Source organism: Triturus cristatus, chromosome 1_1 (genome assembly GCF_964204655.1).
Source record: "Triturus cristatus chromosome 1_1, aTriCri1.1, whole genome shotgun sequence".
NCBI classification, from domain to species: Eukaryota; Metazoa; Chordata; class Amphibia; order Caudata; family Salamandridae; genus Triturus; species Triturus cristatus.
In genome coordinates, this window is record NC_140579.1 from 590,637,188 (window position 1) to 590,660,605 (window position 23,418).

Here is a 23,418-nt window from a genome sequence, read left to right on the forward strand (position 1 = left end):
AGGGTCTGCTCTAGATTGTTAATATATAGTGAGAATAAGAAGGGCGCAAGAATGCAGCCCTGTCTCACCCCACTAGTACACACGAAGGGATCAGTAAGGCCCCCCTCGATGTTATAACGTACCCTGGTTGTGGTGTCCCTGTGTAATTCCCTAAGTATGGTGATCAGGCCCTGGTCAATACCAAGCTGACTCATCATTAGCCAAAGTTTGTCCCTATTTACATGGTCAAAAGCAGCCACCAATTCCATGAACCCTAGATGAATGGCTTCATTACTTGTTTTAGTGTACTTGGCAACTAACATATAAAGGTTCAAACATTGATCACTAGTTGACCTCCCTGATCTGAAACCATATTGAATGTCCGATATGATGTGTTTTTTCCTCGGTCCATTCAGTTAATCTGTTAAGAATTGCCCTTCTCAAAATTTTAACAGAGACATCGATCAGCGAAATGGGCCGATAGCACTGGGGGTTGTCCCTGTTACCCTTCTTGAAAATAGTGACAATAATGGCTGTTGACCAAGAACGGGGCAAACCAAACGTGATGGCTGCATTCACCACCCTAGTCATAATCGGGGCCCATAACTCCACATTACTAATAAACAAGTCAGGTGGAGACCCGTCTGGGCCGGGTGCTTTGTTTTTAGTTAATCCCTCAATGCCCTCAGTTATTTCTGCTAAGGTGAACTCGACCAACTGCTCCTGAGAGGCAGCACCCCCCTCCGGAGCAGCGTTCTCCTTTCCGTGATTATACAGGCTCTTGAAATGGGAGACCCACTGCTCCGGTAAGATGTTTGCGCCAACCACCGGGGTGCTACTATCATGAAAACAAGGTTTATTAATTATGCTCCAAAATTTCGTAATGTCCCTTCTTTCCGCTGCCTCCCTTAAGTCTGCCCACACTTCCCCCTGTAGTGCTAATTTTCTCCTTTTAACCTCGGCCTTGTATTTTGCTCTGCACTGAATTACTCTAGTTATGTCCCGGGGCTTCTGTTTAAGGCAACTTTTTAACTCCCTAAGAGCCCGTGAACAATCCCTATCAAACCATCTTGGTTGGTTAAAGTTTTTTTTTTGAGGTGCGTGTAGTCAAAAGCCCTTTGACCAGGCTAGTTATCCGCCCAAATGCATTTAGAATTTGTGGCCCATCAGTTTCAAGATCTAGACATTCTTCGATGGGCTGCTTCCCTTGCTCCATCAGGGCTCCATAGAATGTAGCACTCTCTATTTTTGCCCACTTAAGTCACCTTCCTTGATCTGTCACCCTCTCAACAATACCCCCACTGAACGTGTCCTAGGTGAGACCTGGTACTGGAGTTCCATTGTTAGGGTATTATGATCACTAAATGGACTCCACTCGATCCCAGCTGCTACGATCCTATGCTTAAGGGGCCTAGAAACTAAAATGTAATCGATAATTGACGAACACCCTCTCCCCTTAAAGGTCGGGGGGAGGGTGCCATCACTCTCCATGGCCATCATATCTATCGTATGTTCCATATCATGGCTAAACAGAATCTTACTCAGGTCCCTTCCTTCTGATGTATGGGTAAAATGAGGGCCTTTTTTGGTAGGGCAACGTGACCAATCTGAATTAGTTGGGAGCAGGAATGGACATAAGTGGATATTTAAATCCTATTTTACCAAAAGTACTCCCCACTATCAACTCGCAATTAAGTTGCGAATTGTATTTGAACAGTCCTAGAGCTCCCAGGTGTTGAGGTCCCTAAGTGAAGTCAGAAAAGACCACCACTAATAAGTGGGGAAGGAGGCAACTTTATATTCCCTCACACACCCTAGTGGTGTCATGCTTCATCATTGGGACACCTCGACGCCTACAAGTCGAGGTGGGCTCGACCATATTCCAGGGAGCTCTTAAGAAGATGTTTTTGGCCAGGGGGATAAAGATTAAAAGCCCGGCAGCAGATCCCAGTATCCCTTTTATTCTTGGACCTGCTGGGGGTGATAATAAAATAAGGTTTATGGGTCAATGGGGATATTATGGTCCTAAGACCCTATAGCCAACATGTTTCAGTCCTATTAAGCCCCATAAAGGGTGCTGGACTTTCTTCAGGGCGGAATAGAATGCCCCCTGGTATGGGTAGAACAGGGGATTTCCCTACGCTACTGGTGATAAGGGCAACTAATGCTCCTTATTAGTTTACGTAGACTAATTAGTCTTACATGTCACTCCATCTATGTAGAGAAACAAAGAAAAAAAAGAGAGAAGAGACCACACATTCTTATATATGGAGATCCAGGAATGTTCATATCTACAGGCGTACGTCTCAACTTATTAATGGTGAAACAAACACCACCAGACATATAGAGGTGGCGGGTGAAAAAACACACTTAGTTTCTCACACGCTCCTATCTGTGTACTGCCCGGCTTGGTGGCGGCATTGCGCCGTATCCTATCACCTTTTGCTCTTAGGTGTGTGTCTATACATATTGATCTTACACCCGTGTAATTACCTCATGGTCATGTCTGGTGGTGTTTGTTTCACCATTAATAACTAATACGTAAACTAATAAGGAGCGTTAGTTGCCCTTATCACCAGTAGCCGTAGGGAAATCCCCTGTTCTACCCATACCAGGGGGCATTCTATTCCGCCCTGAAGAAAGTCCAGCACCCTTTATGGGGCTTAATAGGACTGAAACATGTTGGCTATAGGGTCTTAGGACCATAATATCCCCATTGACCCATAAACCTTATTTTATTATCACCCCCAGCAGGTCCAAGAATAAAAGGGATACTGGGATCTGCTGCCGGGCTTTTAATCTTTATCCCCCTGGCCAAAAACATCTCCTTAAGAGCTCCCTGGAATATGGTCGAGGCCACCTCAACTTGTAGGCGTCGAGGTGTCCCAATGATGAAGCATGACACCACTAGGGTGTGTGAGGGAATATAAAACAAAAGGAGTTGCCTCCTTCCCCACTTATTAGTGGTGGTCTTTTCTGACTTCACTTAGGGACCTCAACACCTGGGAGCTCTAGGACTGTTCAAATACAATTCGCAACTTAATTGCGAGTTGATAGTGGGGAGTACTTTTGGTAAGATAGTGTAAAAACCCGGGAGGGTGTACTCCTCCCTGTAGTTCCTCTCGGCCCCCCTGTAAGTTTGGAAACCCTTCCTACTTACGTTTGTGATTAACGATATTTAAATCCCCCATGATTATATTAAATGGGTGCATTGCCCCATTTATATGTGGGTATTCCTTGCTCAATTTAGAGTCTAATACCCCCAGGGTATAATTTTCCTCCCTGCCATCTCCCAGATTATAAACATTATATAAGATCAGTCTGAGTCCCTTACCCTCAAACCTTACAACCCGTACATTACGGGATGGGCTTGCTATATTGGTCCATTTACCTTGCACCCTTAGATCCACATACAGGGACAGACCTCCCATAGCTCTGCCTGAGCTGGATCTTAGAGCTGGGGTAAAAAAACATTTATATCCCTGCATATGGAAGGGGCTATTATCGGTCACCCAAGTTTCCTGGAGGCTAATTACCTCGAATTGTTCGATCTTTTCCCTCCACTCCTGGTTATTAAACTTGCTTGCTAAGCCAGCCGTATTCCAGGAGATAATGTTTAAACCTCCCTCTACCTTCCTTACCTGACCCAGGCTTTGAGTATTTTCTTGAGCCCCCTTTGACCCTCCCATGGACCTTGACACCCTTCTCGTTCCCTCACAACCCTGGAGGGTTTCGCCTCGCTCGATCTCCCTTTCCACCCTGATAGGATGCGATATATCTCCAGTAGGTGCAATTAACTGGTCAACAATCTCTTCCATTCTTGCTCCCCTCAGTGTCACTAGTGAGTCTGTGTTGTCCGTGGGCCGATTGACTAGAGGAAAGAGATCATGTAGCAGGCTTGTCCGTCCCTCCCTCAGAGCCACCGCATTTTTAAGCTTTCCCTCATTTCTTTGCTGTGACAATGAGGCGGGAGAGGGAATTAGTCAGTCATTGTCCTCTAAGGACATCAGGGGGATGAACCTATTTCTCCAGCTAGCCGAGCCTCCTTCCCACATCCCTAGCCTTTCTCCATAATGTCTGATTCGTATGGGGACTTGTGTGGGTTCTCTCCCTTCGTCCTTCCTGATAACGTATTTCCTCATTAGGGGCAAACTGGCGAGGATAAAAATAATCCAGGGGCAGAGGTTTTATATTCCCAGTGTAATTTACTGTGTCTTCGCTGAGAATATGTTTTACTACACTACTGTCCCTGAAATTAATAATAATACAATTTCCTACAATATCTTTATGCCTATTTCCAAGCCAGTTCACCCTTCTAAACAAAAGGATCTCCCCATCTTTCCCTTCTGGCAGCGGTTTATTGTAACTCGGCCAGTGTGTAATCTTATTTTTTAATTCCTGGTGGGACTCCTTCTGTTCGCCCTTTAATTCTGGAACCCCCGCAAGAATCACCACTAGTGGGCACACCTCTGGGGGTAGATTAATCGTTGGGAGAGGAACAGTAGGTGCTATCCTAGACGCACTCGCCGACTGATAAGTCGCCTGATTTATTTGAGTTGTATTTAGGGAACTTAAGTGATTCCTCGATATTGTGAGTGAACCCTGTCCTCTCCCTCCTTTATGCTGATCCCTCACATTAGAACTGGTAATCTCGGTCTGCTGCATTATATGGGCCTCTCGTGTTGGTATCTGGATGCCTAAGACTTGTCCCTCCTCTGATCTGCTAGTTTGCTCCTCTACTACAGGGGCTCGATTGGGGCCAATTACATTTGTGGTGGTAGTAGTATCTGTCACTGACCTATATGCCCTATCCCTGTTTTTCACTTCATTAATTATTTTATCCAATCTACTTACAAGTGGTTTAATCTGGCTTACAATAAAAGTTTCCAAATGTGTTTGTAGGTCAGCCACTATTTGAGATAGCCAGATAGGTGGAATTGCGTGTTGTTTTGGCTCAACCCCCCTCCCTTCCCCCAATTTAATTTTCGTGTTAGACGGGGCACTGCCGGTTCTAGATTTCTTTAGTCTAGCTTTCATTGGGCTGGCTTTACGTTTCCTACATGCCTCTGTTGATGTAACCATGATGTAGTCCCCCATTTCCCCCTCAGAAATCTGCTGGGCACAAGGTAAGTCCAGGGCACTGAGCTCTTGCGAGCGAGAAGGGGAGGTATCCACAATCTCGTAGTCTAGCACCTGGATTGGGTTCGATAGTTCAATTAATGGAGTAAGAGATAGGCGTCTCTCTGTTCGTTTAATTTCACTGGAGACTGCCCCAATTGCTTTTTGTAGCATGCGATCGATTGCCGTGGGTTGAGTAATCTGTGGGGGTGGTATACCATCTTCCTGTGTAAGCAGCTTTAGCGGGGTGGGCAGCCTAAGCTTAGATTTGGTTGAACGTGTTCTAACTGTGCCCGCCATTCTATCTGTGATTTAACCTCGTACCTTCAAGCAATATTCGGCAGCTTATACTCCCCGCCACCCACTCAACAAGACCCCTACAGGGTTACCCGTACCACCTGTGAGGGCCTTCAACACCCACTTTAAACACCACCCACTTATTAATGGCCCAGTGTCTTTGCCTTCAAGGCCACTCCAACCACGAACACAGTTCTCCTGGAGCCCAGGCCTCTGTTAACGAACCTGGAGGGGTGGCCCAACCCAGCCTCCTTCGGCCTCAGACGGCCCGCCCTTTCCCTCACGGCAGGCTCGTAAGTGCGTTGAAGCCCTCAAAAGCCATGAGCGTCTCCTAGCGCAAAGCCCCCTGGGATTAGTGGTCCGTACTGGCCCCAATGATGATGCTGTTCCCCTCACGGCTCGGAATGCGGCAGAGGCTGAACACAGGCAGGCGGGGGGTGAAAGTCAGCCGTTTCCCTCACGGCGACTAGAAGAGTGCTAAGCCAGGCAGGCGGTGAGTAAAAGTCAGCCGTTCCCCTCACGGCGAATGGGAAAATAAGTTGAGTGGCGCGTCCCGCGCTGCGGAGGCGCTCATGGCTTTTGAGGGCTTCAACGCCCTCTGATGACGTCAGGCGTTCTCCTAGCGCAAAGCCCCCTGGGATTAGTGGTCCGTACTGGCCCCACTGAAGTCAAGAATGTGAGGCCTTGTAACAGATGAGATATTTGAGACCACCATGCTAACATTTCTAGCATCCTTGGGGTAATGCTAATCAAGTCTTCGAAGGAGTCTTCCAATTGGTTCCAATGCATTTGGATCTCCTTTTGAAGTGTCCTAATCTTCAGTCATGCCAGCGAGACCAGGTTTATTTAGGAAGAGATCATGTTGAGCAGCCACTTGTACTGCCACACTGAGACAGACTTTTTTGGAAATCTTTAGAGCTAAAATTGTCAACCTTTGCTGCCTGTCTTGCGATAGAAAGGCCCTCCTTTTGACTGTATCCAGGTTGGCACCCAAAAACATTATAGTTGGACTTGGGATAGTTGAAGATTTTGGTTAATTCACTGTAAGGCCAAGTTTGTGAAACAGTGAGTGGCAAAGCATGGGAGCTTTGGCAGCTTGCTGTGGTGTTGAGACTTTTAGCCGCCAGTCGTCTAGGAAGGAGAATACCTTACGATCTTGTTTTCTGAGTGACACTGTTACAGGGGCAAGACATTTAGTGAATATCCGAAAAGATGTCTTGAGGCCGAATGGGAAGTCTCTGAACTGGTATCGGTACCGGCTACACTGAAGCAGAGATATTTGCGATGCTTGGGATGTATGGGAATGTCAAGTAATCTCAGCTGTTTAGCAGGTGCAGGATTTTGGAGAGAGTAATCATATGGAAAGATTGTTTGCACAGGAATTTGTTTAGTTTCCTAAGGTCTAGGATATGTCTCCATTCACTTGTTTAATTTCGGACAAGGAAAAATGGGAGTAGAATCCCATGCCCTTCTGAGAACAAGGGACTTTTTATATTGTACCCTTGGCCAGCACTATTAGGGCTTCTTTCCTCAATAAGTGAAGACTACGTGGGTGTGCCACCTTTGGAGGGTTGTTTGGTGGTCGCTGCACAATCTCCAGGGTATGTCCATAGTTTACTAAATCTAATACCCATTTGTCTGACGTTATCTCTTTCCATTGAGGCAGGTAGTTTGAAATATTTGCACCCACATGAAGGGGAGGAGTGGATGTAGCCAGTACCTGGTCTAGGTCACAGATTACGACCTGTATCTCGACCCTGGGAGGGTTGGTTCTGGCGCAGGCCTTGTTTGTATTGGGATGCCTGATGTTGGTAGGCAGGTCTATATTGTGATTGAAAGGGTTGGTACTGTTGAGATCACTGATAATCTCCTCTGTAGGGAGAAAAATCTCTTCCTCTAGCCCCCTAAACGGTCAAATTCTTAAACTGAAGGATGCCTAGAGCCCTAGCGGTGTCAGTGTCTGTCTTTATCGCCAGTAATGTGTAATCTATATGTTTTCCGGAAATAGGTTCTCCGTCGTAGACCATGTCCAAGATCTTTGATTGGATCTCAGGCTTAAAGGATGTAGCTTTAAGACATCCCTGGCATCTCAAGCCTGTGGAGGCGATATCCATCGCGCAATCTATAGTCTAGACTAGGCTGTCGACATGGGACCACATTTGTCGGTCACAGCGACCCAGGATCGCTTGCGAATTGGCAGCTCGAACAGTGATGGCAGACATGAGGGAGAATCTCTTCCCTATTGTAGGAAAAGTTGGCTCTTTATACAGTGCACTAAACAGAAATACACTGTGTAGAGAGTCCAGTGGGTCATCAATTGGCTTTAAGAAGCTAAAGTAGATAATACTAACGCTCTCTTTTGTGGTAGTGTGGACAAGCAGTTAGGCTTATCAGAGGGTAGTGCTAAGTATTTGTTGTAATCACAGAGGCAAGAAATGTGACACACACACAAAGTATAAATCCGAGACCAAATTAGAAAACGAACACTTCTTTTTATATAGGTTTCAAAACCAAGAACTTTGTTCAAAGTTAAGTACTGTTTTTGTTATAAACATTCACAGGCAAGTAAAACGTTCAAACCTGTGCGCTTTTACACACAATGCAATCCTATGGCAGGAAAAGTCAGAAATGTATAAAGGTAGGTACAGTCTGTTTCAGGGGTTCACCCTCAGGGTTCCGAGTCGTAAAGGGTCAAGGTCCAAAGTATTACCAGCGGTTCTTCAGGAGCAGCCCGGGTTTCAACGGGAGCCAGGTGCTGATGAGGGTGTAGTTGGGCATGCTACGGTGAAGGGGTGGCCACCTAGAAATAGGTTGCACAGGGGGGACTTCAGAACAAGTCTGAGAGCTCCCAAACGGGGGCTTAGGTCGAAAGGGGTCTTGGAGCAAGGGGGCACAGCCGGTTCTTCGGACCCGTGCCGGGCTGCTCGAGTGCACAGTGGTTAGGGCAGCTGGGCAGGTGCGCAAAGATGCTCCTTGAGGTTCAAAGCAAACAGCTGGCAAGGGTAAAATCAGGACAGCTGGGCCACTCACGAAGTCGGTCTTAGTGATGCTGACATCCCTCAATGGCTGCTCGGTCGTGGTGCAGTGGGAATCCAAAATTGGACTCACTGTTGGTGTTTGGTCAGGGCGTCCGGTACCCCATGGGTTGGTGCGGCGCGGCTCCAGTTGGTCCTGGTGTCTTCATACTCTGGGGATACAGATCTGACCTTCCAAAGCATGAGTACCATCCACTGGTCGACTGCGGCGTCGGTCAGGCCAGAGAGCTGCAAGATGGTGGACTAAACACTGCTTGTCGGTGCTAGCAGACTGCAGGGGAGTAGCTCCTATACTCCAGGGGAGACTGTAGGTGATGTTCAACGTGCTGGTAGACTACCCAAGGCTTTGGTAGTTCTCCAGTAGGCAGCGTTTCGCACCAAAAGTTATCAGCTCTTCTGCTGTTCTCGCGAAGCAGTGACTCTTCATCCTTCGTCTCTTGATCCATCTTATCCGAGTTCTTGGGTTCAGCGGTCCCACCTAACTACACAATTTAGGGGTGTTAAAGGGAGTGACCAGTAGTAGCTAATGGGTTGCCTACCTTTACGGTGTCTACACCCTTTATATGACCACTTGCTGTGGGAATTGGGCATAACCCTAACCTTAGAATGCTAATTCCATCCAAACCAAGATGGAGGCATCTGAAAAGTGAGGTCCTCCTCAGCTAGACCACCTTCGGGGTGGTGCTGACTGGTTGTGGGCACACATCCTAATCTTACTATATTGTCACGCCTGTCTTGCCCCCAAAAAGTATCGTCAGGACATGGGGGTGGGCTTCTCCACGCTATGGAGAGACTTTGGTTACATAACAGAAGCCCACCTTTGAAGCTTCCTTCCATGGAATGCAGTTCCTGCTTGGAGGAGGTTTGGGCTCCTTTGCCCAGAGCAGACTTTGTTCCTGACCTCTGAGACCTAAGGCTCTCACCTCATGGGGTCAGATACTGGTCTAGGGTGGCTGGCTGTTTCAGACCAGTCGGTGAACACACTAGGGATCGGAAGGTTTTCAGGGGGAACCTCTAAGGTGCGCTCTGGGTACATTTATTAATAAATTCAGTACTGGCATCAGTGTGGGTTCATCAAGGCGAGGTGTTTGGTACCAAACACCTTGGGGTACAGTGAAGCAGTCATGTAGCTGAGAAACTCTTAATCATGAGTGTCCAGCCCATGGATTCAGTATGGCTTCCCTATGCACTTGTGGTATCCAAGGGTGAACTTCAATATCACAGGACACATCCACTTATGCAGATATGCCCACACATGGGTATAGTGCACCCAGCCTTAGGGCTGTTTGGCCTGCTGTAGGGGTGACTTACCTACACCAAATGCAGAGCTGGATAGGCATGGCACACAGGGATATGTGTCAGGTTGATTCTTCATTTTTCTCTGCACCAAGACATGCAGGTTGCAATGGCAGTTTGCATGAGCTTAGTAAGGAGTCCTTTAGATGTGGCACAATTCATGCTGCGACACTTAGGGATCCTCTTTAGTTCCAAGGCCCTAGGTACCAGGGTTACCACTTACTAGAGACTTACAGGGATCCTAAAGGGGTGCCAACTGTGGAACAATAGTAAAGTTTTAGGGAAAGAACACTGATGCTGGTGACCTGGTTAGTATGGACCCAGCCCACTTTCAGTCAAAGCTACATCAGATACCAGGCAAAACGTTGGGGGTACCACAACAAAGACCCAGTTTTCTACACCTATGTTGTCCAAGGGCCTCCCTTCTTTGTCTGGTGTCATGGAGATGGGAGCAGAAGGGTTTTTGGAACCTCTTTGCGCTGTTTGTGAGATCACGGTCACGTTTGGGATGATCCGGGAGGCAAGCGAGGGGATCCTCTGTAGCCTTATACTTATTGTCTGTACGAGCTGTACTGCAGCTACTGTAGCCGGGTTCTTCATTATCTTAATCCCCTCCTCCCAGATAAATTCAATAATGGGGATAGCAGACTTCTTTACTTGCTCCTTGAATTCATAAAGAAAACTGTCAGACTGCTTAAAAGAGGTTAGGAGATGAAACTGTGTTGCAGCACGGTCCATCAGGTATGAAAGCCCCCGATGTCCCCTGGGGGAGAGTCATAAGGGTGTGGTGGTGGAGTAGGGACAAGGTAGTCATCCCACTCATCCCGCTGATGTTGGGGTTCAGGGATTTCTCCTTTCTTCCTTTCATCTTCTGAAGACTTTTGATCTTCTCTTGATGGCGCCACTATGTTCGAGGCAGGTGACATCCTGAGCGTCATAGGTGTAAAAATAGGCCTTGGCATAGCAGGAGAGACAGGCTAAGGTGGTGCTACTGACTGCTCCTGTGGAGGGTCAGGAAATTTCTATAATCCAGCAGTATGGCTTGCAAATCCTGGACTACTAATATGGGCATTTGCACTTCACCATACCTGGGCTGAGGATGAGGATGGTATTGGCAATATTCGTAATGCCGCTTGGGAGGGGCATAATATTTCTGATATTAATGCTCTTACTCATCTTCCTCCTGGAATTTTACCTGGAGTTGTGCGCTGCCCTCAAAAGGCCCATCGTCGTCCGGCTCTTCAAAGTCTAACATGTGTCTTGGTGGCAAAGGTGAGACCTTACTGGGGATGTCAATTCAGGTCTTTAACCCCTTCGGCGCTCATGACGGAACGGTTCCGTCATGAGCGTCGGTTGAGCTGTGCTCATGACGGAACCGTTCCGTCATGACCACGCCCGCGCAAGCAGCGCTCAGCACAGCGGGGGAATCCGCCCCGCAGGGAAGGGGTTAAAGCTGTTTTAGTTATTTTGGTGTTTTTTATCATCGTTGACAGTCCCATCAACTCTGTGAATGTGAACTCAGACATCAACGGTAGGAACTCCGTCGTCGATGCAGTCATCAACCGTGTCGCTGCCTTCGTCGATGTTGTTGCCGTCGACGGTGTCTTGATGGACGATATCACTCTTGTCGACGAGATGGGTGCGTCGATGGCTATCATTGAAGTTCTCAACAGCAATGGTTTCGAAGACAATAAGGTGGTGACAGTTGTCGTGGATACCGGCTTCGACTGTGATGTGGTCACCGACGGGGTTTTGAGACAATATTTTAACACTAGTGGTTTTGCACACGCTTAGGAGTTCGAGAGGAACTATCATGTCCTCTTTGTTGTCGATTTGCGTTTAAATACAAGCGTGTTCGATCGTGATGCTCGTTCGAGAGGAATGACTATTCTGTCCTTACAGGTACTGTACTAAATACTTATGATGTAGATATGGATTAAATATACTACAGTGACTATCATATCACTTCGTTCTACTGGATATTCTTTCAATGACATCACCATTGTCTCATTTAACAAGTTAATCTGGAAGTATTGGATGATTGTATCATATTTCATTGGACCAGGATTATATTGTTCCATACTCTGTATTCTACATTCTGTGGAAACTACTTACGCCCTGAAGAAGTTCTCTTTGAGAACGAAACGCGTTGGCTGTGTTTCTGTTTAAATAAAGAGAAGATCTTGCACAAACAATTAAAGAAGGAAATCCAATTATTCACTGGATTCTATGTGGACTATCGGATTGTATACACTTATTAAGTGGTGCAACCCCAACACAATTGTTTTTGTATTCTAGACCCTGGGGCACGGGGTGGTGCCTTTGGACAGAAGGCGCCGTAGGGGTTTGCACACAAGAATATTTTGTTTTGTATAACCTGATTGGTAGACATTCTGAGTTTGGTGCCTATTGCTAGTCAAGGGTTGGTCCCCTGTCCAGTTCATGTTTGTATGTTTTTTATCATCGTTGACAGTCCCATCAACTCTGTGAATGTGAACTCGGACGTCAACGGTAGGAACTCCGTCATCGATGCAGTCATCAACCGCGTCGCTGTCTTCGTCGATGTTGTTGCCGTCGACGGTGTCTTGATGGATGATATCACCCTTGTCGACGAGATGGGTGCGTCGATGGCTATCATCGAAGTTCTCGACAGCGATGGTCTCGAAGACAATAAGGTGGTGACAGTCGTCGTCGATACTGGCTTCGACTGTGATGTGGTCACCGACGGGGTTTTGAGAGAATATTTTTACCTTGATGGTTCAAAGAAAGAAGAATGCTTAAGCTCCCCTATCTTCATAGATGGAGTAGAAGGCTGAGAGGAGGCCACCTCTGTGGAGAGAGTGTTAGCTTCTCCTTTCTCAGAGGTCTTTATGATGCCTTTTTAAGGCTTTTCTGCTCTCCTTAGAAGCCCCTTGGTCAGATGATCTTGACATTTTGTGGGTTCCTACAGATGTATCACTGTCCTCCTCAGAAGTGGTTGATTTATGCGATTTAGACTCATGTAGCCACAGAAGTAGCCTTCCCTCCCTGTCCTTTAGGGTTTTAGAAGAAAAAGTGTGACATATTTTGCACTCCTTTACTTGATGTTGAGGATAGAGGCAGTAAAGACAATCTCTATGTGGATCATCCATGTGTCGCTTTTTCTTCCCACAGGTCTTGCAGGATCAGAAGAAGCCTTCTAAGAAGTCTCAGACTTAGTAGTTGTAGATAAATCTTCAGATGTAAAGGAAAAAACATCCACACCGTTCAGTAGAAAATCGGAGGCATTCAGCCTCTGTTGGGAGCGTTCTAAAGGATGCTGTCGTCTGGTGCTTTTTTTAAAGGACATAGGCTATTAAACTGACTTTGTATTGTCATTATATCCTATGATGCCGATACATACTGTTTTACTATGGTACTGTGGAACTCCCACTTCAACGACTGAGAATAATTCAAGCATATGAATCTATGAAAGATTCAATACTGGAGAACAGAAAAGAGTGAAAAGAAAAAAGAGAAGCAAAAAAAGGGGGGGGAAGGGTAGACAGAGCAACCTCCAAAGAGAGTGATTAACATAAGGATAGTGATACCTCTGGGTTACTTTAGTTTATAAAGCCTTCTCCCATCTCTGAATGCTCAGGGTTAGCTACCCTTCACCCCCAACCCACAGCATCTATGTGAGAGATCTGAAGAGTAAGCCTACCTAAAGGTTGGTTAACATCAGCCATTGTGGATTCCAGGGTTATTGTTATTCAAGTGTCAAATCTTCCTTCTGGACCGAGTCTTCCGAGGAGCTCAGGTCACAAAGAACAGAAGCTTGAATAAGTTTAGAAAGTCAGACAAGTCCCAGGCCAATTCTACCCTGGGGTTTCATGAAAGTACAGAATGGTGCCCATGTTTTCTCTACCTAGGGGCCTTTGTCCCTTACCATTGCTGCCATGGAGTATAGTGATGACACTATGGGCCACCACATTTTGATCATTGGGGGCATTTGAGATCATTTGTTATCTGTGCGGCAAAGAGGAACTGGATGAGAAATTGGCCTCTAAGGGTTGTCTATGATTAATGTAAGTGGTCGCCCGTGTCGTCTAACAATAAAGTTGTAGGCTCCATGTATAGAGTAATATTTGTACAGGCCTTCATCTGCTGTGGTATCTCTTTCCAGAACTAATGAACTCAGGAGCAAAACCACGACAAATGGCCATCGTGTCTCAATTGGTCTTACAATGCCATCGCTCTGGGTTCGAGTCTTAGATAGCCGCCAGTCAGACTGGTGAGAGATATCATCAAGAGAATTTTATAACTGTTTTCTTTATAGGTGAAACAAATGGAGGAGGTTGAGTCTCGCGCCCAAATATGTAACCATGAGGTGTCATCTGGCGTGACCCCCAATTCCTTCTCCCATAAGGGCATACAAGGGTTTAACATCTCAAAACGGGCACTGAAGGAGACAATAGAAATTACTAATTCCTTTCCTAAATGGGTGACCTCTCTAGTAGTCAAGAACTATCTTTTACAGCATCTGGACAATGATAAGGTTGCACACCAGTGAGATGACTGGGGACCACTATAGATCACAGACTATCTGAAAAGTGAACACTCTACACAGGAATGTTATTGAGTGAAGTTAGGAGAAAAACTGAGCAAATCTTTCTCTTCGTACAATGTGCATGTTATAGATAAAATCCAAATACTGGGAAATGTTTTTTGTATATTGACATTGTACGCAAACTATATTACAATATGGTCTCATTATCTATTTTTTTATCAACAGTGTCTTGTAAAAAGTACACAGTATGTCCTGTGATATGCTTAAATGAAGAGCCTTAATTTGTTGTGGATTGTCATGTTATTTGAAACTGTAACAATTAAAAGAAAAAAAATATAAAAGTGCTGCTGATATACTGAAAATCTTTCTTGTGAATATAGGCAACTCTAAGGGTAACACTCGATTTTCTCAAAATGCAGTTCCACAGCCTTTTTAAGTATCGCCAACCCTCGGGTAAATTACTAAATAAAATCTTCATAGCTATATACATACATTGAGGGGGTTTGGTTCATCCATTTTCATCCATTGGTGTGTCATTCACACTTTGCTTCCATTCACCACAGCGCACATTATAGAGCAATGGGTCAGCTTACTTCAGCCCTTGGATCTCATGTACTATGAGCAGTTTGTCTGATCACATCCATCTGCCTAAAAAGAAGCTACTTCAGTGACAGGGCCTGTGAGAAATTCATTTACTTTAAAGAATAATTATGTCCCATTGAAAGGAAAAAGAACTTCAATTCACACAAACAAAATTCACTCAAGCTCATAAATCCCTCAAGCAGGGAATGCACATACACTAGGATCACTAACTAAAATACCACCAAACCCAAAAATGTAGCATCAGAGGCTTTATATATGTATAAATAGGTGCATATTTTAAACATTACACCTCACGTTTAAAAACATTGCTTACCTTACATACATGGAAAACGCAGTCTATCCAATGCACATTCGAGATTAACAAATTCATAGAAAACGCAATGCATCCTATGTACATTAAAACCAACAAATTATACTAATTGTGACAATCACATGAACAATAAAAACAGTAGATCAATTTTTAATAAAAAGACATTTTACATAAAAATCTGTGATAAAAGAAAACCATAAACATCTAGCAGGGAGACCCTATTGAACAGTCTCTAGGAAATACTGTTGCAGAACCTGATCTCACTTTTCACGTATATTTTATATCCTCATTACTGTCCATCATGATTTGTTACAGTAATAGTTCTCGTGGTACGATTCAGTAAGCTTTCAGCATCAATGCGTTTCGGTGGTTCCGTAATAATAAAACCCCTCCTTTCTCAGGACTAAACATATATAAGGGATTAAAACCTCCCTCTTAGAGAAACTACAAGTTAATCAGATCTAGAAGAGATCGAGGGAATATACAAAAATACATTTTTAATTCTATATCCCATAGCATGAACTCACATCCCTTTTCGAAGCATCTCATTAGATTCGGTTCAAAATCCAATACTCTTCACAACAATATATGTACAATATATGAACAATATGTATGTTCCATATAACAAGTTATATGTAAACATCACTAAGAGTGGTGAGTGCAGTTTCATTGAAACTTGAGTCTATTAAATTAAACAAATGAATGGGTGTTTAATTGTGCATGAGAGTAACGTATGATTAGGAACTTATAGGGGACTTATTAATTATGACCCACAATACACGATTATTGTATTGACATATGTGATGGGTGAGAGGGTAATATTTGTTTTGTTGTGAAAAGTATTGGATTTTGAACCAAATCTAATGCGATGGTTCGAACAGGGAAGTGAGTTAATGCTATGGGATATAGTACTAAAATTGTATTTTTGTATATTCCCTCTATCTCTTATAGATCTGATTCACTTGTAGTTTCTCTAAGAGGGAGGTTTTAATCCCTTATATACCTTTTGTCCTGAGGAAGGTGGGGTTTTGTTATTACCGGACCACCAAAACGCATCGACGCTGAAAGCTTACTGAATCCAATCACGAGAACTATTGATGAAACTAATCATGATGGACAGTAATGAGGATATAAAATCTATGTGAAAAGTGTAATCAGGTTCTGTAACAGTATTTCCTAGACTGCACAATAGGGTCTCCCCGTTAGATGTTTATGGTTTTCTTTTTATGACAAATTTGTATGTAAAATGTATTTTTATTAAAAATTGATATACTGTTTTTATTGTTCATGTGATTGCCACAATTAATATAATTTGTTTGTTTTAACGTACATTGGATGAATTACATTTTCTATTAATTTGATGTTCGCGAATGTACATTGGATATACAGCGTTTTCCATGTATTGTAAGGTAACCAATGTTTTTACATGACATTTAATATTTACAATATGTGCCTATTTTTACATGAATAAAGCCTCTGATGCTACATTTTTAGGTTTGGTGGTATTTTAGTTAGTGATCCTAGTGTATGTGCATTCCCCACTTGAGGGATTTATGAGCTTGAGTGAATTTTGTTTGTGTGAATTGAAGTTATTTTTCCTTTCAAAGGGACATCATTCTTTACTGTTCAGCAGTGCCCTGGTCCCTTTGGCTGGTGAGGCCATCTCTCTTCTCCATTCACAATTCATTTACTTTGCCAATTACTTTTTCCATGCATTTGTTATCTTTGTTTTCAGTCATCTTTGTGTGTTTTCAGATTGCAGCAATGCAAAGCCAATAGTATATTTTCTTGGTGCAAACAAGTATCATATTTTCCTGTGATATGGATTAAAATTAAAAACCTTTCTGGTCCTGGTCTAGATACTACCTCTGCCAACTAGGAAGCACCCATACTATTATATTAAAGTTACATAAAAAGGATCATTCTTTTTTATTATACTGCAAACTCATTTAGGCAGCTGTATTGTTTTGTTTTTTCTTTGAATACGCTTGCAATAAAATTAGCTAGTTAATGTATTAGCTTGTAAGGCCAGCTTGTTACATTTTGGGTGGGATCCTGGCCTCATCTTTCAACTGTATGAACATGCAATGTGCAATAACATCCAGAAATAGTCTAAATTGGAAAATATTCCAGGCTGTAGTCACACAATCCAAAATAGTTAAAGAAAAGCTGCGGGAGGATAGAAGAAGGGCATCGGCATCGGTTGGAGGGAATGCAAGAATTAACAGCTACTTATACTTATATCCAGGGAATAATAAACAAGCTTTGATTGTGGTACTGAAGTTGGAAAACTCGTAACTTAAATTCAGACAGCTTTATGGTCAATGAAATGAAGTTTATCAGAAGACTAGTTTATTTGTAATAAGGCTACACAGCTAAAAAGCTTGCACAAGTGAGTGGAAGGCAAGCCTAAGCATATCAGAGAGCAGAATTAAGATTTGGAGTGCTGTCTGTGGTGCAATAAAATAAGGGTGGTGAGGTTCCAAGAATCTACTCAAACCGGACATATTCCTTACAACGTTCCTCTGAGAAATATCTGACAATTTACCAATGTCCAGCAAGTACATAGTGGACAGAGACCACTACTCACCAAGGACTGACCTGATGCAGGACAGACTGTCTTGTTATGAGCTAAAGTGACCTTAGCCTGACAATAGCTAGGGAGGAGGACAATCAGCAACACAATGCTTCCATTTACTTGGATTTTAAGCCAAGGTTTCAGTGCAGGTGATCAGCTGGCCCCTACAGGGTTTGCAGAAGTTAATAAAGATTCATGGTAAAGGGAGTTTCAAGACTCCATGCTATATCGTGCCAAGATGAGCGTACACTATGCGACTAAATCAATGAAGCTATCTATATTCTTTATAAGAGACACTCAGCAGACAGCTCTTAATGATCTCCTAAGTGAAAGGTATGCTTTGTTTACATAATTTACACAAAAAGCACTTTCTTAAACATTGTTCACTGCAATTTTCGTTCGATCCATCCATTTGGTATTTTAGTTTCACACATACACCTTGCTCCGAGCAGACATGGGGGTCATAATTGCTGTCCTTGATAGCTATCTCAACCTCTCCATAAGCATGAAACTCTGGACTTCTCGGTTTTCACATTATGTTTAATTAATGAAGAGTGACATACATGTTAAAATATGTTCAATGGCAGGGCAATATTCGCTGACAATTATGGGCAGAGTGATATTTTGATACAAGACCAGGGATGTTACTGTGTTTGTTGTATCTAAAGGTTGTAATAGGGTCATGAACAAAGTTGAAGCTCAGAACACACTTTGTACATTCTCTTACATTGAGAAATTGAGTCTTGGACTTCATCTCATTAGTGGTAAGACACAACGTTGTTCAGAGAGAGTCAGGTAACACAATTGCCATGAGATAAAGTTATAAACAGTTTTGTTGGTTCACTACAAGTCGTGACTACAGGTTAGGGTGGGGAGGTGAATTTAACAGTGGACTTAAACAGTAATTACGCGATGGACATTTGTTGGGATGCCATTCTTGTAGTAGTTCTCCTACAGGGTGGCTGTCTGAAGTGTGCCTAATAATGTACTACAAAATATCATCAATCCCTTGGCCGAAGAGGTGAATGCTGAGCTGGACTTACATGCTATCGTACTAACAGATGTATGCATCTATTTGCTTTGTCAGCCACTTTGGGAAATGCCTTGCTGCAGGTGCTTTGCACCAATTTTCCCCGTCATGGACAATTCCATTACCTTCTTTTGCTCTTCAATTAAATATTATAAATATATTCCCCCTGTAAGTGGTCATGTGTAGCCACGACAACCAGAATTTGTAATGTCCCAGGAAAAGGATTGCCCACAGATTATACGACTTTGTCCACTGCATTTGTACTCTGTGAGATAACTGTCCTGTAATTCTATTGCTTTGAGCTTTCTTTTTAACAATAGATTCTGGATCACCTAATTTGGGATCTGGTGGATCAGATTTGCATTTAGATTCTTATTCATGGCATTATCGATTTAGCTATGATTTAGTTTAGTAAAGTTATATTGATCCATTACCAATTCAAGGTCAACAAAAGCAGAAATAGCTTTTCCACCTGTAGAGATGTAGACCAGGAGTCAAGAGAGCTTCCTCTAGCTGTCATCTAAATTGCAATTTTTTTCTATTACGAGTTAATCTTGTCTGGTGGTGATGTCCTAAATGTGGACAAATAAATATCTGCTGATAGACAATTGGTCAAATATTAATTCCACATTTCTTTTTGGACATTCCCAAAAAACAATCTGCCAAGAAGGGACTAGAACACCTACATTGGCTTCCCATTGAACAACGCATCAGTTTTAAATCACTGTGTATGGTCCATAAGTCATTGCACGCTTCCTACCCTTTAAGGCTGAAGACCATGTTCAAATGGTATTCCCCAAGCAGATTACTTCGCTCCTCACCTCAAATGCCACAACTGGTACCAAGAAGAGGAAGTGGGGGGATAAGGCATTTTCAGTGGCAGCGTGCAAGCTCTGGAATTCCCTACCCCTGGCGCTTAGATCTATCCCTCTTCTGCTCCCGTTCAGAAAAGCCCTTAAGACCTGGCTGTTCACAGATAAACGGTGAGCTGAATTTCTTTTGTTTTGCTTCTGGACTCCGTGGTATGTACGGCCTCTCTCTATTGCCTTGATGCCCTTGGGTGACTGATGCGCTATATAAATATCAAAATCAAATCAAAATCTATTTAATCTTCCCCTGCAACATACTCATTATCTTCCATGTGCTTATTTTGTTGCACTGGTGGTGTATGTTAATGCCAGAGGGGTGTTTATTTCATGCTGAGAGTCATCATCTTTCTTTGGTACCTCCATCTATGGTATCAAAACTATGTCATATGAGTCGCCTCCTCTCTAGGTGTCTTTCCTTTTTATGTAAGGATATGACAGGTGTACCTAAAGCCTCCTGAAATAATTATTTTGACTTTTCCAAAACTTTTAGTTAAAAAATATATTTATTGCATAATTCCTGAGAAATGAATTAAAAGTTGACTGATACAGCAAAAACAAGCAAGCTTTAGGATCTAACAAGTATAATTTTTGACACTAGATCGAAGATCTTTTTTGATACCCTTCAAAACAAGATTGATTGGCAGGTTTTGTGACCATACCTAGATTTCATTAACACAAACTGGGTGGCATTTTTGTGAAGTGTACTTCCTGCAGTATTATCACTGGGCCAGTTTATACAAATGTGTTAGTAAAAATCTTTCCTTCTGGACTTTTGTCAATCTTATGTTACATTTTATGTTTTCAATTATTGGAAGTTAACCTTGTTTATGGTTTAACAAATATTAAAATGCCTCTAAAGCATGAGGGAAAAGAGGCACTATAAAGTAATTGAATCAGTTGCTCCTATGACAATAAAATCACACTAACTATGCTGCCAATCAGGAGTAAGAAAGCCCTTACCAGTGACAATTTGTCAAGTTGAATAGTTATAGATTTACATCATTTGCATTTCCAGCCATCTAGTGGTTAGGTTAGAAAGCTCCACTTCTTTAAGTCAAATGCTGTGAGAGTCACAAGAGAATATATAACTAATCAAATGTAAGTATTTGATTTCTTTAATAGCTCTAGTCAGTTAGACTAGTGTGTGTAGATGGAGGGTTTGTAATATTGTCATTTCTTAATAATGTGTGACAAGAAGTTGATGCTATGCAAGGTTTTAAAGTGGCACATTACTGGGAAGAGCTGTTTGCTCCAAGAGAGTGCCCTTTGCATTACATGGAATTGTTTCCCTACAGCTTTACATGCTAGTTGTATGTAGCAAATTCCATCTTTCTAAAGTTTTTAGTTTAGCTGTGTTTTTATACCTGATGTAGGTATGCTCCTATACTGCATTCGTTTGAGGGTCGTTGACAAAAATAGAAGTTCGACTGTGAATAATATGAAGTGACAAAACTATCTTTAGTGTGAGCCTTAGATGTGCAGCAGAACCAGTTCTCTGTAGAATTGTATGAATGAATGTTGTGTAGTTTAACCATTTAGCTCACAAAACGTTCTAAGTGGCATAAGAGCTACCAAGAAGTCAAATGCATAACTCTTCATTCAAAAATGGTGAGAAATGACATATAAACTATTTATTTAGCATGATTATTTATCCGTAACTTTACAAGTAGTCTCTGTCAAAACATCACAACCAACAAAGTTATTTAATTTGCATTACCAGCATCTCACACCCTCAGCTTTCTCCAATTCAAGCCTATGCATATTTCCTCCACCGAAGTATACCCACTTTAACCCAATAAAAAGCAATTGTTTGTTACTAAACCCAAGATTAAGACTGCCCATATTTCAATGCCAGCAGAATTATCAGAATACAGATAAAGGTAACTCAAGGTTATTCAGTACCTTTTTCCCCTGCACTGTGTACTCCACTGTGGGTGTCAATCCACTCTAGATATCCTGTCATATATCCTGATTTTAGTGATTGGCTTCCAAGGTTCCTGGTGGAGACTGTGTGTTTTTTAAATCCACTAGTCTATTTCTTTATCAACGCAATCCCAAATTCTTCACGGAGTACCTCTCCTCCCTTACCTGTCTCTTGTGCTTGGCTGTCATCACAAATATGTAGTTCTAGGCGGGAGATGATTAGGTGATAGGACGACTCTTTCATGTCATATTTATCAAAGTATTGTCCTACGGTGCTGGTGCTCTGACTGCCAGAGAATGCTTGGGACCACGTCTGCTTGGCACTGGGTGGTGGTGGAGTCACCTATAGATGATGATTACAAAATAATAAAACAACCCAATTCGCAACACCATTCAAACTGTCCACCCACCTGTAATGTCTGACACAAGGCTATCCATACCTGTGCAGGGTCAGGAGCCATACTTTTCCTCTGTTGAGATGACTTTTCCATAGCTTCACTAAGGGACCTGGCATACTTCATCATGGCTTTGAGCTGTGATTCTGTTAGCACCCACAGCAAATCATCCAGGAGGAACATCAACTTTGAAGCCACCACGTTGCAGTCTTTTGTCTATAATCATGAGCAAAAATAAAAGCAAGAACCCGACTCTTATACACACATAGTCATGGGAAAATGCTCAGACATCTCTCTCCTAATCATAAGCTTGAACTTTAAACACAGGGTTGTCCGGGTCCACAAAATTCACAAGATAGGAGCGCCTTTATTTAGGGATGCCTGCACCAACAGGTGACCAAAGAGTGCAGTCTGGCCCTTAGTTTCCATTTAATATTGCAAACTGTGTTTGAGTGATCTGCAAACTACTGTGGCAGTGGTAATGGTAGATCCTCCCCTCCCAATGACAGTATAAAGCATGTTTTAACTATATCAAGGCACTCGCCTTCCTCTTGAGGGCAATCTGGATCCTTCCTTGGTTGGTAATCAACCTCAGTGGAGTGGTCACAGCATCTGGTTCTCCACTGTCAGTAGCATCAGCCTCAATACGAAGGGTCTGCCAGGTCAGTTCCTTAAATGTTAACACCTTCACATAGGAGAAAGGAAGAACTCCTTAGTCTTACAATGCCAAAGGACAGAAAGAACTGCAATAGCAGTGGGGGGAAACAAGCAAAAGTGGGTAAGTATGAGGAGGACGTATGGAGGAGAAAAAAATACAGAATGATAAACCAAAAGAAGGCATCATTTACTTTGTTCTCCAGTATGGGAACTTCTGTAATGTCACACGCTGAAAATATCATCCAACTGGATGGTAAATTACTGGCATAAACCTTGTTGGTAACTGTTAGCTACTGTACATTGCTGAGGAGTTTATGGCAGGATGGGAAATTACCTATTTTAAAAAAAGATATACGAAAATCCCTACAGGACTGACACCGTTTTGGTTTCCTTTTTCAACACAAGCAGGATGTTCCTTTATATTCCTTCATAAATTAAGGTAGGTAGTGGCAAATGCGGCATTATCGAGACATATTATAGATAAAGATAAATCCACCTTTGTAGGCTATTCTTCCATTATCACCTGTTTGGGGGTACCGTGCCATCAAAAGTCTCATCAGCGGGCATGCACCCATAAGGCATAAGCAACACGTCCCAATTTCCTAGTTGCATATGTGCCCGTGTTAGTTGTCCTATTGAAACCTGAAAAGGGTCCATCAGTGTTTGTTTTTTGGACCATGTCCGAGGGGCCGGCTGGTAAATGCGGATAATTGGATGCAAGCTACAGACTAAAAATAATGGAGTAAACATAAAGGTAAATTTATTCTACTCTAACGTCCTGGCTCCTTCCCATTCTTAGG

The 23,418-nt window shown here is 43.0% G+C and overlaps 1 protein-coding gene across 7 annotated transcripts in view; it reads right to left on the minus strand.

Moving 5' to 3' along the window:
* BLTP3A (bridge-like lipid transfer protein family member 3A) overlaps positions 1-23,418 on the minus strand; it is a 1,033,704-nt gene that overhangs the window by 642,918 nt on the left and 367,368 nt on the right. For all 7 annotated transcript variants that reach the window (XM_085645841.1, XM_085645832.1, XM_085645827.1 and 4 more), the window contains 3 exons: positions 22,506-22,646; positions 22,007-22,177; positions 21,732-21,909 (listed from right to left, as the gene is read on the minus strand). In XM_085645841.1, coding sequence (XP_085501967.1) covers positions 21,732-21,909; positions 22,007-22,177; positions 22,506-22,646 — 490 coding nt within the window. The remainder of the gene's footprint in view (positions 1-21,731; positions 21,910-22,006; positions 22,178-22,505; positions 22,647-23,418) is intronic.